At 51.2% G+C, this 15006-nt stretch overlaps 1 protein-coding gene across 2 annotated transcripts; it reads left to right on the forward strand.

Annotated features, from left to right (window-relative positions):
• The first annotated feature begins 43 nt into the window (after positions 1 to 43).
• On the forward strand, positions 44 to 14791 carry Adam8 (ADAM metallopeptidase domain 8). 2 transcript variants are annotated; one of them, XM_057779209.1, is made up of 25 exons: positions 44 to 619; positions 1563 to 1666; positions 2642 to 2718; positions 2834 to 2912; positions 2989 to 3065; positions 3596 to 3779; positions 4005 to 4067; positions 4149 to 4217; positions 4438 to 4604; positions 4773 to 4854; positions 5115 to 5263; positions 5346 to 5523; positions 5816 to 5905; positions 6014 to 6203; positions 6287 to 6362; positions 6579 to 6744; positions 7160 to 7237; positions 7592 to 7685; positions 8164 to 8278; positions 8906 to 9065; positions 9523 to 9576; positions 9852 to 9902; positions 13400 to 13474; positions 13719 to 13793; positions 14219 to 14791. In XM_057779209.1, exons 1-25 carry the CDS (start codon positions 580 to 582, stop codon positions 14267 to 14269), a joined length of 2544 nt encoding a protein of 847 aa, XP_057635192.1. In that variant the 5' UTR covers positions 44 to 579; the 3' UTR covers positions 14270 to 14791. The 2 variants fall into 2 exon arrangements, with proteins under 2 accessions (XP_057635192.1, XP_057635193.1); XM_057779210.1 differs by lacking the exon at positions 7160 to 7237.
• Positions 14792 to 15006: the final 215 nt, after the last annotated feature.

Here is a 15006-nt window from a genome sequence, read left to right on the forward strand (position 1 = left end):
CTCAAAAGCATGGTAGAGCTGGGCAGAGATTTTGGAAAATGTCAGCTCCCACAGAGTGGTCCCGGGACCACAGTGGCCCTCCCTAAGGCTTTCAGTTGCCCTGGAAGTCAAAGGGTCCCCACCTTCTGAAGTTTCAGGCTTCCAAGTAACTTCCCCTTCAAAAGTCATCTTCCTCCAGTTAGACTCCACCCAATTAGCACTCCCCAGCTCTGGCGGGACTAGAAGGCAAGCTCTTGGTTTCTCTACCAGGACTAGGAGCTCGTAGAGTTGGTCCATGTATCGTCTCCAGCTCCTGTTAATTTGGTCCACAGTTATGGGAGATGCAAAGCTAGCCAGAAGCCAGTGGGAAAGAGCCTCTCTAACTCCAGACTGCTCTGATGGCTGGTTGCTGCCAGCAGGATACTGGTACAGAGGTGTACACATCTCGCCTCGCCCCGCCCAGCCCCACCCCAGCCCGCCCCATGACTTAGCGATTGGCCAGCCCTGATCTCTGGGAAGGGCTCAGAAGTAACCACACTAGTCAGGGCTCAAGACAGAACTTTGTGGAACCTCTAGGGTTAGTGTCTTCAAGATCCCATCATGCTTGGCCTCTGGCTACTCAGTGCCCTGTGGACACCAGGTGAGTGATGATTTGATTTCAAGAAACCCATTCAGGGCTTGGTGTTCGACCTAGTAGCCAGTTATCATGTAGTCAGGTCACCTTGCCTCCCTAAGAGTTGGTCCTTGGGTATGGAGAAAAAAGGTAGATACAGAAAAGATCAGAATTTGGATTTTTCAGAAGTGAAGTGTAAGAGAAGTTGGCTCCTGGGACTTTCCCTCCTGAGCGGATTACAGAAAGAGTGACACCACTAGGTGTGGTGCCCACAAGGCAGCTTCCCTGGCTGCTGTAGGAGTCCAGTCAGCAAGGTTCACTCACCTGTGGGATCATGGATGATGCTGAACCCTCTAGCTGGGCAGGGTCAGAAGCTAGAGATGTAGTGGTCCCAGCTCCCTAGGAACACAGGGTCCTGACTCCCACTGGAAGGCTTGGTTTACTTCTGTCCTGGGAGGCATCTGGCTGGAAAGGTCTCTCCTCTTACCTCTTAGTCCTGGAAGTTTGGAGTAAAGCTACACCCTTTGCCTATGTCAAGAGAGGACACTTCTCTGGGATAGATGGTCTCTAAAACTGGGCCTGCTATAGAGGGTCCCTCATCTGTTGCTGCACACAAAGTTTTCTGTTGGGAAGAGAAAAACCTGAGGGAGGGTGTGCTTTCTTAATCAATTAGATCTGATCATGTAACTAAAGATGAGATCAGGTCAACTATAGATGTCTGGCAGGCAGACCAAGGGCCTATGTGTTTTCTCTCTGGGTAGGTTTAGATAGGCACTGGGGAAGGATGGGGGCACCGTGCGTGGCGTGCTAGGTTCAGACTCTAGTGCGATGGATCCGGTGGTATTTTAGGCACAAAGCTCTTACCTGGACCACCAGGTCAGATCCCATTGCTGGTACCTAGCCATTTGGTGATTCCCCAGATAAGAGGGGAAGCGCTACCTGTGCTGTGCCTTCTGACCCCTTTCTGCAGCTGTAGCTCCTGGACCGCCTTTGCCCTATGTGAAAGAGTATGAAGTGGTATGGCCTCGGCGCCTGGCTGCGCCCCGCTCCCGCAGAGACCTGCCCTCCCACTGGGTGAGTCCATTAGCTCCGCTGCACAATCTGTTTCTGTGAAAGGACCAGCAGTCTCTGGGGGCTCCTCTGCACTGCTGCAGTACCTAAACCTGTCTGTGTGTCTGGGCATGACTATGGGCTCTCCCTGTTGTGCTCACCACTTCCTGCCACCACCCTGAATCAGAGTCTAGGGCCTCGCTCCTTTGGAGGCCATTGGCTCCATCTGGAGAGGCCTGTCACCCAGGAGAGGTACAGCAGCTTGTGCTGCCCCAGGCCACTCCTCAGTTTCAGTTGGCAGTGGTTCTTCAGATTAGCTAGCAGCTGCTTACCCTAAAGCAATGTAAACGAGACTAGAACCTCTCCGACTGGGATTTCCTGGGGCTGGGAACTGAGTGTAGCCTACAGTGTTCCTGGCCCTGTCCTTGTTTGGATCTCCAGGAAACATCTCTGCCTGGGCTTTCCTTTTTCCTGGTGTATGCTGTCCCTAGGGCTAGCTGGTTGTGCACATGGTGTATGAGTGAAGGGTCATAGAGTGTAGAGCACACACCTGCCCTGAACCTCAGGGTGGACACCATAGCCAGCTGTGCAATGGTGCTGCTGAGAGGGTCTGTTTACCTTGCCCACCCCCATGTTGCCCTGGATTCAGTGGCTATCTGGCTAAGGCTCCCTATCATTTCCTACCCTGCTTCCTCTGGGAAGGAATGTCATATCATCATCATCATCATCATCATCATCATCATCATCATCATCATCATCATCATCCTGTGAACAAATGGGGAAATGGCTCAAGGGGCCAAGAAGCTCTATGCTTTTCTTCTTCATCTTGGAGACTTGCTTTGCCTGTCCTTCCCAAATAGCTCAACCTGGCCCCAGCCACCTACTTTCTTGCCTGAATGTAATGAATTGCCAAGATCTCCTAGGGAGGTCCTTCTGGGGCTCTCTGCTATGAGAAACCCTGGCTGTAAGCTGAAGGCCATTCACTGAATCCCCATCCAGGGCCTGTACCCAGAGAATCTGAGCTATGCTCTTGGAACCAAAGAACACTTGTTCACCCTGCACCTTCGGAAGAACAGGTAAGCAGATTCTGGCTCTTGAGTCAGTTCCTGAGTCCAGTGGGAAGTGTAGGCTCTTTATAGGGGCTGCTCATGGGGAAGGTGAAACTAGGGAGCTTAAGTGGTTCCCTTCCAGGGACCTGCTGGGTTCGAGCTACACAGAGACCTACTCAGCTGCCAATGGCTCCGAGGTGACAGAACAGCTGCCTGGGCAGGTATGTGCCAGGACAGCCTTCCCTGGGTGAATGAGACCGTGGCAGCAGGACCTATGACCTTCTCTCCCTTCTTCAGGACCACTGCCTCTACCAGGGCCATGTGGAAGGGTACCAGGGCTCAGCAGCCAGCCTTAGCACCTGTGCTGGCCTCAGGTATGTACTGCAGACCCAAGCAGGAAGTTCCATTCTACAGAAGGGTAAACTGAGGCAGTGTAAAAAAGGCCTGGGGCTGGAGAGATGGCTCAGCAGTTGTGAACACTGACTGCTCTTCCAGAGGACCTGGGTTCAATTTCCAGTGCCCTCATAGGAGCTCACCACTGTCTGTAACGCCAAGATCTGACACCTTCACACAGACATATATGCAGGCAAAACATCAGTGCATATAAAATAAAAATAAAAAAATCTTAAAAAAAGGAATAAAGAAAGAAAAAAAGGCCTTGGCATGAGACTTTGAAAAAAAAATGTCTTTGCTGTTCTGTGTTTGGAAGGGTTGGGGCTCTTAGACTCCATTAAGAATTGCCAGCCATGCCAAACCCATGTGCCTTCTTGTCTCCTATGTCCACAAGCCTGGGCATCTCCCACAAGGGTGGGAGGTGGCTGTTCCGAGGCAGTAGGCATGGACTACCTGTAATCCCTGATAGGCAAGCTGACCATACCCTCTGTCCACCTGACTCTCCCTTCAGGGGCTTTTTCCGAGTTGGGTCCACTGTCCACTTGATTGAGCCTCTGGATGGTGATGAAGAGGGGCAGCATGCGATGTACCAGGAGAAGCACCTGCAAGAGAAGGCTGGGACCTGTGGGGTCAGCGACACTAGCCTGGATGACTTAGGGCCTCGGGCCTTAGAAATCTACAGTTCCCAGCCTCGGGTGAGCAGCCCCTGCTGGCCAGTCAAGCCACAGAGCCCATGTTTGGGCCTACGCATGGCTGTCTGTAGTCCTCAAGTAGTCCCCATGGCCAGTGGTTGGACCTGGTTCAACCCTGCTGCTACAGAGAAAGCACTGGAGATGTCTAGACTTTGCCTCCCAGCACAGAGTTGGGCTCTGGGGTAAGTTGGGTCAGGGCCAAGAATGCTGACTAGATTCTTTCCCTAGAACTGGCTGATACCCAGAGAACCCCGATATGTGGAGTTGTATGTGGTCACAGACAGCCAAGAGGTATGGGATGCAGGGGCTGAGAGGGCTGGATGAGCTGGGATGAGGTTGCCAGGTCCCAGCCTAAAGACCGTATGTTTCCAGTTCCGGAAGCTGGGGAGCAGAGAGGCTGTGCGCCAGCGTGTGTTGGAGGTAGTAAACCACGTGGACAAGGTAGGTTGCCCCAGGGATGCTGATACTTGATGAGAAGGTGTAGCTGTTTAGGGTGGAAAGGGCAAGCTAGCCGATCAAGAGGGGACCTAGTTCAGGGCTCTATACTGAGCTCAGTACCTGGCCATCACCTAGACTCAGTACCCCTCAGTGGTGAAATGGATGTAATGCCCCTGTCTGCCCCAACCCCAGCCTGACCTAGGTGGCATCTCACCCTCTGCAGCTTTATCAGGAGCTCGATTTCCGTGTGGTCCTGGTGGGCCTGGAGATCTGGAGCAGAGACAAGTTCTACATCAGCCCCCATGCCAATGTAACACTGGAGAACTTCTTGAACTGGAGGGAACAGAACTTGCTAGGGCAGCACCCACATGACAACGTGCAACTTATCACGTGAGTGGGCCCGCACACCCATCCACCACAATGAGATAGAGCCAGGCCCTGGAGATTTGGCTTCTGTACAGCCTGGCCTCGAGGGTAGGACACCAGAGCAGAGCTGTGAAGGGATGAAGAGGGGCCAGGAACCATGTCCAGGATATTACATGTTATGTCTGTCTCTAGAGGGGTTGATTTCATCGGCAACACTGTCGGACTGGCTAAGGTATCTGCCCTGTGTTCCCGGCACTCAGGAGCTGTGAACCAGGTAAATGGAGCTCTCACCCAATTTTGCCAAGCTGTCTGGTGGCTGAAAAGTCAAGCACAGAGCCTGAGTTCTGGGGTAGAAGTGTCAGTCCAGGTCCCTAAGAAACCATGAAGCAGTCACCTACTCCGGGGATGGATTTGGAACCTGTTTTTTGTTAGGGTATTAAGCAGAAAGCAGCGTCATGCCTGTTGACATCTAGGGTGGCAGAGGGCATGTGGGTAGATGGTAGCAAGACAGTACTAATGATCATATCCTCATAGGACAATGCCAGGGACCCCATTGGTGTAGCATCCACCATGGCCCATGAGCTGGGCCACAACTTGGGCATGAACCATGATGAGAGCATCCCAGGCTGCTACTGCCCTGTACCACGTGAGGCTGGTGGCTGCATCATGACCCAAATATTTGGGTGAGGTCCAGTGGGACATGTTGGGTGGGAAGGAACAGACTGGCATGTGGAACTCCCTGATGGTCATATCCCTTTCCCTTAGCTCCACCTTCCCAAGGAAATTCAGCAGGTGTAGCCAGGTTGACCTAGAGTCATTCGTGATGAAGCCCCAGACAGGCTGCCTGACCAATGTCCCAGATGTCAACCGGTTCGTGGGTGGCCCTGTGTGTGGAAACCAATTTGTAGAGCATGGAGAGCAGTGTGACTGTGGTACACCTCAGGTCTGTCTCACCCTCTCCCGCCCCTTGCTGGTCAGCCTCAGCATTAGTGTAGGGGCCTCAACCCAAGGTCCTTTTTGCTTAGGTTAGCCTCTCAGGCCTGATGTTATGTGCCCACACCACATGTAACCCTTGGGAATCACACGTTACCACATTTCCCTTTGAGCCCCTAATAACCTATTAAAGAATTGGAGAAAAATTGTCTGCAGCCCCTTGTCCAAAGTTCACCAAAAGCTACTTTACCCTGGAGTCAGGGCTGGCTAGGACACAGCTGTTCAAACCACTGTCCTCCTAGGACTGTAAGAACCCCTGCTGCAATGCCACCACTTGCCAGCTGGTCAAGGGGGCAGAGTGTGCTTATGGTGCCTGCTGTCATGATTGCAAGGTAAGTTGGACTCCACCCAGGATCTGCCCCAGTCAAGCCCGGGACAACAGGATACCTATGAAGGCATCATGTGGACCTGTTCCACGGTGACCCTCTCTGTGGTACCAGGTGAAGCCAGCCGGTGAGCTGTGTCGTCCCATGAAGGACAGATGTGACCTGGAGGAGTTCTGTGATGGCCAGAAGCCAACATGCCCTGAAGATGCTTTCCAACAGAATGGCACACCCTGCCCGGGGGGCTACTGCTTTGATGGGAGCTGCCCCACACTGACACAACAGTGCCAGGATCTATGGGGGCCAGGTGAGGCAGGCATGAGCATAGGATGGGGGCGAGCTTGTGGAGTGTCTGTGACCTACACCAGGCTAACTTCTCCTGCCCCCCAGGTGCCCGGGCTGCATCAGACTCCTGCTTTACCTTTAGCATCCATCAGGGCTGCAGGGTCACTATGTACGCTGGCAAGTAAGTAACAGCTGGGGGCTGGGTGTGGCGTGTCTTCACTGACAATTCCCCACAGAGGAGGACTGCTCTGTGAGACAGGTGGCTCTCCTGGAGTCTGCCCCGCTTCAAGTCATCAAGCTTTGAGGAAGGAGAGGCCTGGGGCCATCTCCTGTAGCTCCCAGGCCTCTGAGCACGTGCCCAGGACTCCTGTGACCACAGCCTGCCCTCTGTCTGCAGAATGAACCGATGTGGGGTGCTGTACTGTGAGGGAGGCCAGAAGCCCCTTGAACGTTCCTCCTGCAGTTTCTCCACCCACCATGGAATCTGCCATGCTCTCAGCACAGACAGCAACCCTGACACCTATGAGCTGGTACTCCAGGGCACCAAGTGTGAGGAGGGGAAGGTGAGCTGAGAAGCACTTGAAAGCTATCCCAGGCTGCTGAAGACCAAATGTGCCCCTATGAGTCTCTGATGATGTCCTATACAGACAGTGTTGACTGGTGGGGTCATGTGCGTGGAACCTCTTATCCCCTAGTCAAACCTGACAAGGTAACTGGACAAGCAGAGGCACCTGTCTGGAGACCACCACACCCAAGGTGTCCCTAGGGTCAGCCAGTCCAGTACCATTCTCATGGCTGAGCCCCTATCCCATGCGTGCGTGCATGTGCGCACACACACACACACACACACAAGTATGAGGACCTAGTTATCCTAGAGTGTGAACACACCAGCTGTCCTGGACTGACCTTTGGGTTTGAAGATAGTGGGGTGGGGGTGGAGTCTAGGCCAACTACCCAAGAGCCCCTTCCACCTTCCAGGTTTGCATGGGTGGACGCTGCCAGGATCTCCATGTATATAGATCTGAGAATTGCTCTGCTAAGTGCAACAACCATGGGGTATGTGTGGCCCAGGACCTCAGGGCATGGTATACCCACTGACTGGTGCCCTTAAGCTACCACCACTTACTTGTCAGATGGAGCTTGTGGCAGAGATAGCTGTGGGCATAGCAGTGTGGGCTCAGACTAGCCTATATCCTTCTAATGGAGGCATCAACAAGTCCTCTCTGAGGCTAAGGTAGGACAGGTACCCTCCACTGAACTCGTGGCCAGTGGCCAGTGTGGTCACTAGGGAGACTCCTTTTAAGGCTAAGATTGACATATGTGGGTGGATGGAGGAGAATCCTATGTGTGCTGCGACCTGCTCTGCTGCCCTATGGGATACCCGTCCTTGAGGCCCAGCTTTTCCTTCAGGTGTGCAACCATAAGAGAGAGTGCCACTGCCATGCGGGCTGGGCCCCGCCCCACTGTGCACAGCTGCTGGCAGATGTACCAGCTGGGCGAGCAGGTAAGGTCCTGAGAACCACAAGAGCTGGTTTTTGCGGGTTGTCGGGCTTGAGGGTGATTAGGAGGCATCCCATATCTCTGCATCTCAAAGGTGACTATGTCCTGCTCAAAACAAGGCCAGATAGCCTTGGCCTAGGCATCCAGGGCCACTCCCTACAACCCCCACAGTGTCTTCCTCCTCAGTGGTCACTGTGGCTGTTCACAGCACCGCAGCCTCAGGAGCCTGGCTAGGCCTCAACGGTGGCACTGTGGGGCTAGCACTCACCACATCTAACCCATTGCCGGAGCGCCTGAAGAGTTGGTGTAATGTACCTGGCCCTCTGCTGGAGTCCTCAGGCACTTGACCACATGTGGAGTGTGGGACCTAGGACATGGTCAAAAGGGACTGATCCTTGGGCCAGTATCTCCCAAGGGCCCTCCCCAGCTCTTGATCCAGCTGGTCCCAGTCCTGGATGATCATGTGGCCATGTGTCACACAGCATCTGGGAGCCTTCCAGTTGGTGTGGTGGTGGCTTTGGTGATCCTGGTGGCGGCGATGGTCATCCTGGCAGGTGTCATCTTCTACCGAAAGGTCCAGAGCCAAGTCCAGAGGAGGTGAGGACATGGAAGTTGTGACATATCTACATATGAGACATATACTTCCTGTACTCGGCACTTGGGAAGTGGCTTTGCGGCTACTTAAGAAAGAAAAAAACATTGCTTCTGTCAGCAGGCCCGGGCAGGGCATTCAAGGGGCCTTGGGGTTCTCTGGGTGCTGGGAAGGCTTGGTGGGAAGCTCAGGAGACTCCTAGGATCTCTTCTGTCGCTTCTTCTTCTCCTCCTCCTCCTCTTCTTTCTTTCTCCTCCTCTTCCTCCTCCTCCTTCGAGGCTTTAAAGGGACAGTGTGGGCTACAGATAGGGATAGGGCAAGTCCAGAGTTGAGATGACCTTCCTACCCCTAGCCATGGCCACATATGCCCCACTAGATTCCTACTGTGCCCTGCACCAAGACCTTGACCCCCAAACTGACTGCCAAAGCATGGCTTTTCCAAGATCCTCCAAACACCTTAGCACAGCTGTCAAGAGACTTGCTCCTTGGCCTCCTGGGATCACCCGTGTGCCTGTGACTACAGCTTGCATCCTGTGTAGGGTGTACCAGGGCAGAGATGCCAGCCTCAGTAGGAATCCTGGATTCTTTGCGTGGAAATGACTACACCATTGTTTGTCTCTTTTTCTCCCCAGGAGTGTGGCACCCAAGCCCACCACAGGGCTCTCCAACCCCCTATTCTACATGAGGGACAGCAGCCTGCCAGATAAGAGAAGGCCTCCAGGCACCCCAGAGGTGGTTTGTACCAACCAGCCCCCGAGACCTACAGTGACACCAAAGAGGCCGCCCCCTGCAGTAAGTACTGTCCTCTGGGGGCGGAGGTGCTGCTGCTCATGGGGTTGAACAGAGGGGAACTCAGGTTGCAGCCCAGTAGGGATAATGAAGGGGTGAGTCTATTAGGGATAGTGAAGCCTTTTTGTATAAATTAACTCATGAGCCCTGCAACAGCCTGGAATCTTGAGAAGTATCTCAATCACCCCAAGGGAAGGAGAGGGACTAGATCAAGATGTGTCCTCTAAGGATCTATATTTGGAGTTTGGACTTGTGGGTTTGAGGGTTCTCGGACCTGAACCGTGAGAGGAAAATGGGATAGGCCATGCATCTCACCTAGGGTGAGCAGGGAAGCGGGGGTGGAGGGAGTACCATTTGGGAAGTGTAAGAGTCTTGGGTCCTTAAAGCAGGGGACCTGGTGGGCATGGGTTGGGGCAAGCACTGCTTCTTGGGCCCAGGCTCACATCTCTGTTCCCTGAAGCCTCCAGCTCCTGTGTCCAGTCCACCACTTCCAGTTCCAGTTTATACTCAGCAGGTAACAAATCTAATAAGCCTTGGGAAACAGCCATGCGTGTTCTGAAGACATGGAAACCTCCTGGAGGTGGCATCTAGTGGCTGACTCTGTGGGCCTGGGGCCCTAGGAAACAGCTGCTGTATTGGCAAAGTAAATTAGCCTTGCCTAGCCGGGATATTAAATTTAACCTAAGGGTGGATTCAAGGAGCCTGGGAGGGAGGGGTACTACTGCTCTATCCCCCAATTCTGAACTGCTCTGCTCTCTGGATCCTGATTCTATCTCTTTCTTTCAACAGCTTAGACCTGTTCCACCTACCAAGCCCCTCCCAAAGCTGAAACCCAAGCAGGTAAAGAGACAGCCTTAACTCTGAAGAGACCCTCCCCTCCTTCAGGCCTGTGGCTCTTTGCTCCAGAGACAAATAATCCTACACTTTTCCTTGGGAGGAAGCTATAGAGATTTGGAAGTTCTCAAAATGCCACTTACTAAAGCTTTGAAAGTAGAGATTCATTCCAGTTTGTTCTTCCCTGCAGTGTTGGAGTCATTCCCGCAGGGCTCCTCACCTCTAGATGAACAGGAACTCCTTTGCTTAGACCTAAAAGGGGCAGCCTGTTTAGTGTCACTGTGGGTCTCGGGTCTCGGAGGTCACTTGGTAGAAACCACCTCTGCAGGGCCTGGAGGCCTGCTCTTATCGGGCAGGCTGCTGACCCCATGTAGAATAGGGGTTTGGAGAGTCCTGTGGTGGGCTTGGGTATCACACTCGGGGAGAAAAAAAGAGACAGTGGTGAAGTCACTTCCAGGTAGAAAATCCTGGGCATGCCCCCCCCCCCCCAACCTCTCCTACTTCTTTGTTCTGCCCGAGCCCTTGTTAAGGGCCTTAGGTGCTCTTCTGGGCACTTGTGGCTCTCAAGAGGCTTTCAGTCTACACTGCTCATCTGGAAAGTGCTAGTTGACAGTTTTCTGAGTGTCCTTTCATTTGTCTACTTCTTATCTTCTTATTGTAAGTGGATGTGGGTTGATACGCTGTTAGCTGGAAGAGCATGGAAAGTAACCAAGACAGGATAGGGCTCTGAATGCCAGTGAGTTCTTTGCTGGGAACTGTCTTTGTACTAAATGAACTGATGTCTAGGGAAAGGAATGAATGCTTGGGAGATCATCTCGAGACTTTTTTCTTTCAAAAAAATTTATTATGTATGCAGTGTTCTGCCTGCACACTGGTAGAGGGCACCAGATCTCATTACAGATGGCTGTGAGCCACCATGTGGTTGTTGGGAATTGAGCTCAGGACCTCTGGAAAAGAGCAGTCAATGCTCTTAATCTGAGCCATCTCTCTAGCCCAGCCACCTGATACTTCTAACATCCAATAAACAGCAGACTCCAGACACATAAGCTTTTAGTTTATTTGTCCTCTGGGAAATTGTCGGCCTATCACAGCAGATCAGTCACTGCAGATCTACTCCTTTGGCTTTTTGCCAACACCAACATTGGCCTTTTTCATTCTGTTCTTGCGTTCCTTTCGCTGTTTTCAAGAGTTCTTTTTTCTTATTTTTTTAAGATTTATTTATTTATTTATTATGTATTCAGTGTTCTACCTGCATGTATGCCTGCAGCCCAGAAGAGGACATCAGATCTCATTATAGATGGTTATGTGCCACCATGTGGTTGCTGGGAATTGAACTCAGGACCAGTGCTCTTAACCTCTGAACCATCTATCCAGGCCCCATCTAGAGACTCTTAAAATTCCTCATCTTTGGAAAGTTTGACACTTAGCCTTTAACAATTGTCACTATGTCTTGCTATAGCAATTTCATGTTTTCTTCCTTTATTTATTTATTTACTTTTTTGTTTTTCGAGACATGGTTTCTCTGTGGTTTTGGAGCCTGTCCTGGAACTAGCTCTTGTAGACCAGGTTGGTCTCGAACTCACAGAGATCCGCCTGCCTCTGCCTCCCAAGTGCTGGGATTAAAGGCGTGCGCCACCACCGCCCGGCTTATTTATTTATTTATTATTGTGTGTATGATGTACGTGGGCATGTATGCACATGTGGAGGCCAACCTTTACTTGGTTCTGGGTCTCAAGCTCAGGTCGTTAGGCTTGTGCTGCAAGCACCTTTACTGGGTGATCAGTCTCAGTGGCCCTTGCTGTTGCTGCTGCTACTGCTGCTTATTATTATTAATAATCATTATCGTTATTATTGTGTGTGGTGTGCTGTGATGTGTGCATGCATGCCATAGCATGCAAGCAGGATCAGAGGAAAATTCTGTAGAACTAGTTCATTCCTTCCACTTTTACGTATGCTGCGGAGCTTGAACTCAGATTGCCATGCTTGCATAAGTGTCTTTACCCAGTGAGCCATCTCACAAGCCCCTGGTTTTTGTTTGTTTTGTTTTGTTTTTTAAATTTAGTCTCACTTTAGCCCAGGTTGATATGGAACTCACTGTGTATCCCAGGCTGGCCCTTAAACTCATGGCAGTCCTCCTGCTTCAGCCTCTTGAGTGTTGGTATTATAGGTGTGATTTTCTGTTTTTCTTTTTCCATTTCTGAAGGGAAGAGGGAAATTACTTATTTACTTTTTAGTCAGGGCCTCACTATGTAGCCTTGGCTGGCCTGAAGCTCTCTGTGTAGACCAGGCAGGCCTCAAACTCATAGAGATCCTCCTGCCTCAGCCTCTTGAGTGCTGGGATTAAAAATGTACATCACTGTGCCTAGCCAATACTAATTTTAGACTTACATAAGAGCTGAAAAAGTCTAGCCAGGTGGTGGTAGTGGCACACACCTTTGTAGATAGAGGCTGCACATTCATTTTGTGGCTGTCCAGACCAAATAATCACACAGAAACTATATTAATTACAACACTGTTTGACCAATAGATCAGACGTATTCTTAGCTAGTTCTTGCATCTTAAATTAACCTATTTCTATTATTTTATATTTTACTATAAGGCTTGTGGATTGTTACCTCTCGCTTCTTGGGACTACATGATGTCTGCCTCCTTTGGCAGCTACATGGTGTCTCTTTGACTCTACATACTCTCTCTCTCTCTTCCCTCCCTCCCTCCCTCCCTCCCTCCCTCCCTCCCTCCCTCCCTCCCTCCCTCCCTCTCTGTTCAGATTTCCTGCTTGACTTTACTCTGCTAAGCCATTAGCCAAAACAGCTTCTTTATTAACCAATGATAATAAAACATATTCACAGCATACAGAGGGGAATCCCATATCACACTTTTAATAGCAGCAGTCTGGAAGCAGAGACAGGTGGATCTCTGAGTTCGAGGCCAACCTTGTCTACAGAGTGAATCCAGGACAGCCAGGGCTACACAGAGAAACCCTATCTTGAAAAACCAAACAAAACAAAATTTAAAAAATATTAAAACAAAACAAAAAAAAATATCAAAACAACAATGAAAGAAAGAAAAACAAGAAGGAGGGAGGGAGGAAGGAAGGAAGGAAGGAAGGAAGGAAGGAAGGAAGGAAGGAAAAGAAAGCCCTAGAAGCAATCCTAAAGGCAAAATGGGGGCAGTGCAAAGGGATTTCTGAGCAAGGGTTAAGAGAAACTGGATGAAGAAGAAGGCCAAAATGTGCCTCGCCCAGAAGGAAAGCTCAGCAAAGCCTTCAAGATATGCTAAAACCAAGCAGTGTCAAGTTACCATCCTCTCTAGGAATGTGGAAATGCAAAGAAATGTGTTTTAGTAGTTAATTCTTTCCTTTCGAGCTTCTGGTAACATCGTGGAGTACTGTCTAGGCTGCAAGATGAGTTAGGACAGATAGCCAAGAAGAGGAGCTCTGCCAGGTTCAGGTTTAATCCTCTGAGTGGTATGGCCCTCCACCAGCTGTGTCTGCTTCCTCCCAGGTCAAGCCAAATGTTGCACCTCCAACACCACCAGTCAAGCCTGGGACTGGAGGGACCACGCCTGGGGTGGCTCAGGTGAGCCCCGGCAGGGACTCTATCTTGCCGGAACCATCCTGCCGGCTATGGCACTGCTCTGGAGGCTGAGGTGGGGTATTTTTTGGGGGGGAGGGGGGTGTTGTTAACCGGTTTCCTACAGAGCTGTGTGAAGACAGAGGCCTCAGGGCTGGAGATGAGCAGGGCAGTCTTGGGAGGATAAAGCTGGGCCATACTTGGCCTTCTTGGGAGATGCCCTCCATCAGCTGTGTCTGCTTCCTCCCAGGTCAAGCCAAACGTTCCACCTCCCACACCACCAGTCAAGCCTGGGACTGGAGGGACCACGCCTGGGGTGACTCAGGTGAGCCCCCGTAGGGAGGGAGTCCAGCTTACCAGCAATATCCTGCTGACTATGGCACTGCTCTGGAGGCTGGGGTGGGGTTTTTTTTTGGGGGGGGGGTTATTAACTGGTAAGTTTTGTTGACATCTGAAAGGAAAATGGGAAAAAATCCTCAGTAATAGGCTGATTCTGCTTTATAATCTGTCAGAACATTTCGGAGCTTGCTACCATCAGGGGCTATCAATTTTTCCTTTTCCTATAGCAATGAGAAGTCTACACCATATATGAAGTATTAGTCTAGTCATCTTGTGTGGACGGGGTCATTAATTCTGCTGTTAGGGGAAATGAGAATCTAAATTTAAAGAATTATAAATGGGAATTACTTAGCTGTACCACTTATAGCAGACCAAATGCTCATAACATCAATTTCCCTTTTTTCCTGGCAGAGCGCTGCTGGTCCAAAAGTTGCTCTGAAGGTCCCTGTCCAGAAGAGGTGACCAGCTAGGGCACCCCAGGGCCACTGCAAGCTTGTGGAAGTTCGGAGATACCAATGCTCCTATGAACATGCTCCTTCAGCAACAGCTCCCACTCGGGCTGGACCTGCAGTCCACCTGTTCCTACCTCAGGAATAATCTATGTGGCTCTTGCTGTCCAGCTGCCCACCTGAACCAGTGTCCTCTCACGGGCCTTGGCCAGCTTTGGCCATGTGTCTGCAGTTGCAAGGCTGGGGTGACGTCACCTGCAGTGAGCCAGGGTGCCAGGAGCCCCCCTCCCAGCAACTTCTGCATCCGCCCTCACCTAGTGACCCCTCCCCAAGGCCGGGGCAGATTTGCACAGTTCCTGTATCTCCTACATCCCAGTCACGTAGGAGACATAGGGAGTGAAAGCCGACGTTGTGGGGGAGGGGGTGTATGGGACAGGAATCGCCTTCATTTCCGGGATTGGGACAGAATGGTTGTCTAACTTACTGCTAAACACTAGACATTAATAAAGATTTTATTTTATCAGTAGATTACAGATCATGTTCTAAAAAGTAGATTGTTTTTATTACACCAGATCTACTATTTCGCTTACCTTCTTTTATTTTAACCATCGTCGTAATTTAGTCCTGTCCCCTGACTGACGTACAGGAGGACCAAGCCTATTCGGGATCGGGGGTGGGCCGGGTGCAGTGTGGGCTCCGCCCCTTCCGGCTGTGCCTCGTCTCCTAGCAACGGTCTGAAGCCTCCCGATT

The sequence above is a fragment of the Chionomys nivalis genome, chromosome 8 (genome assembly GCF_950005125.1).
Source record: "Chionomys nivalis chromosome 8, mChiNiv1.1, whole genome shotgun sequence".
Taxonomy (NCBI): domain Eukaryota; kingdom Metazoa; phylum Chordata; class Mammalia; order Rodentia; family Cricetidae; genus Chionomys; species Chionomys nivalis.

Bases quoted from the DNA above. Each gene is read 5' to 3' on its own strand.
- Adam8 (XM_057779209.1), top strand. From the start codon at position 580: ATGCTTGGCCTCTGGCTACTCAGTGCCCTGTGGACACCAG. The intron at 3,066-3,595 runs GTATGTACTGCA...CTCTCCCTTCAG, and splicing joins AGCACCTGTGCTGGCCTCAG to GGGCTTTTTCCGAGTTGGGT. The intron at 4,605-4,772 runs GTGAGTGGGCCC...GTCTGTCTCTAG, and splicing joins GACAACGTGCAACTTATCAC to AGGGGTTGATTTCATCGGCA.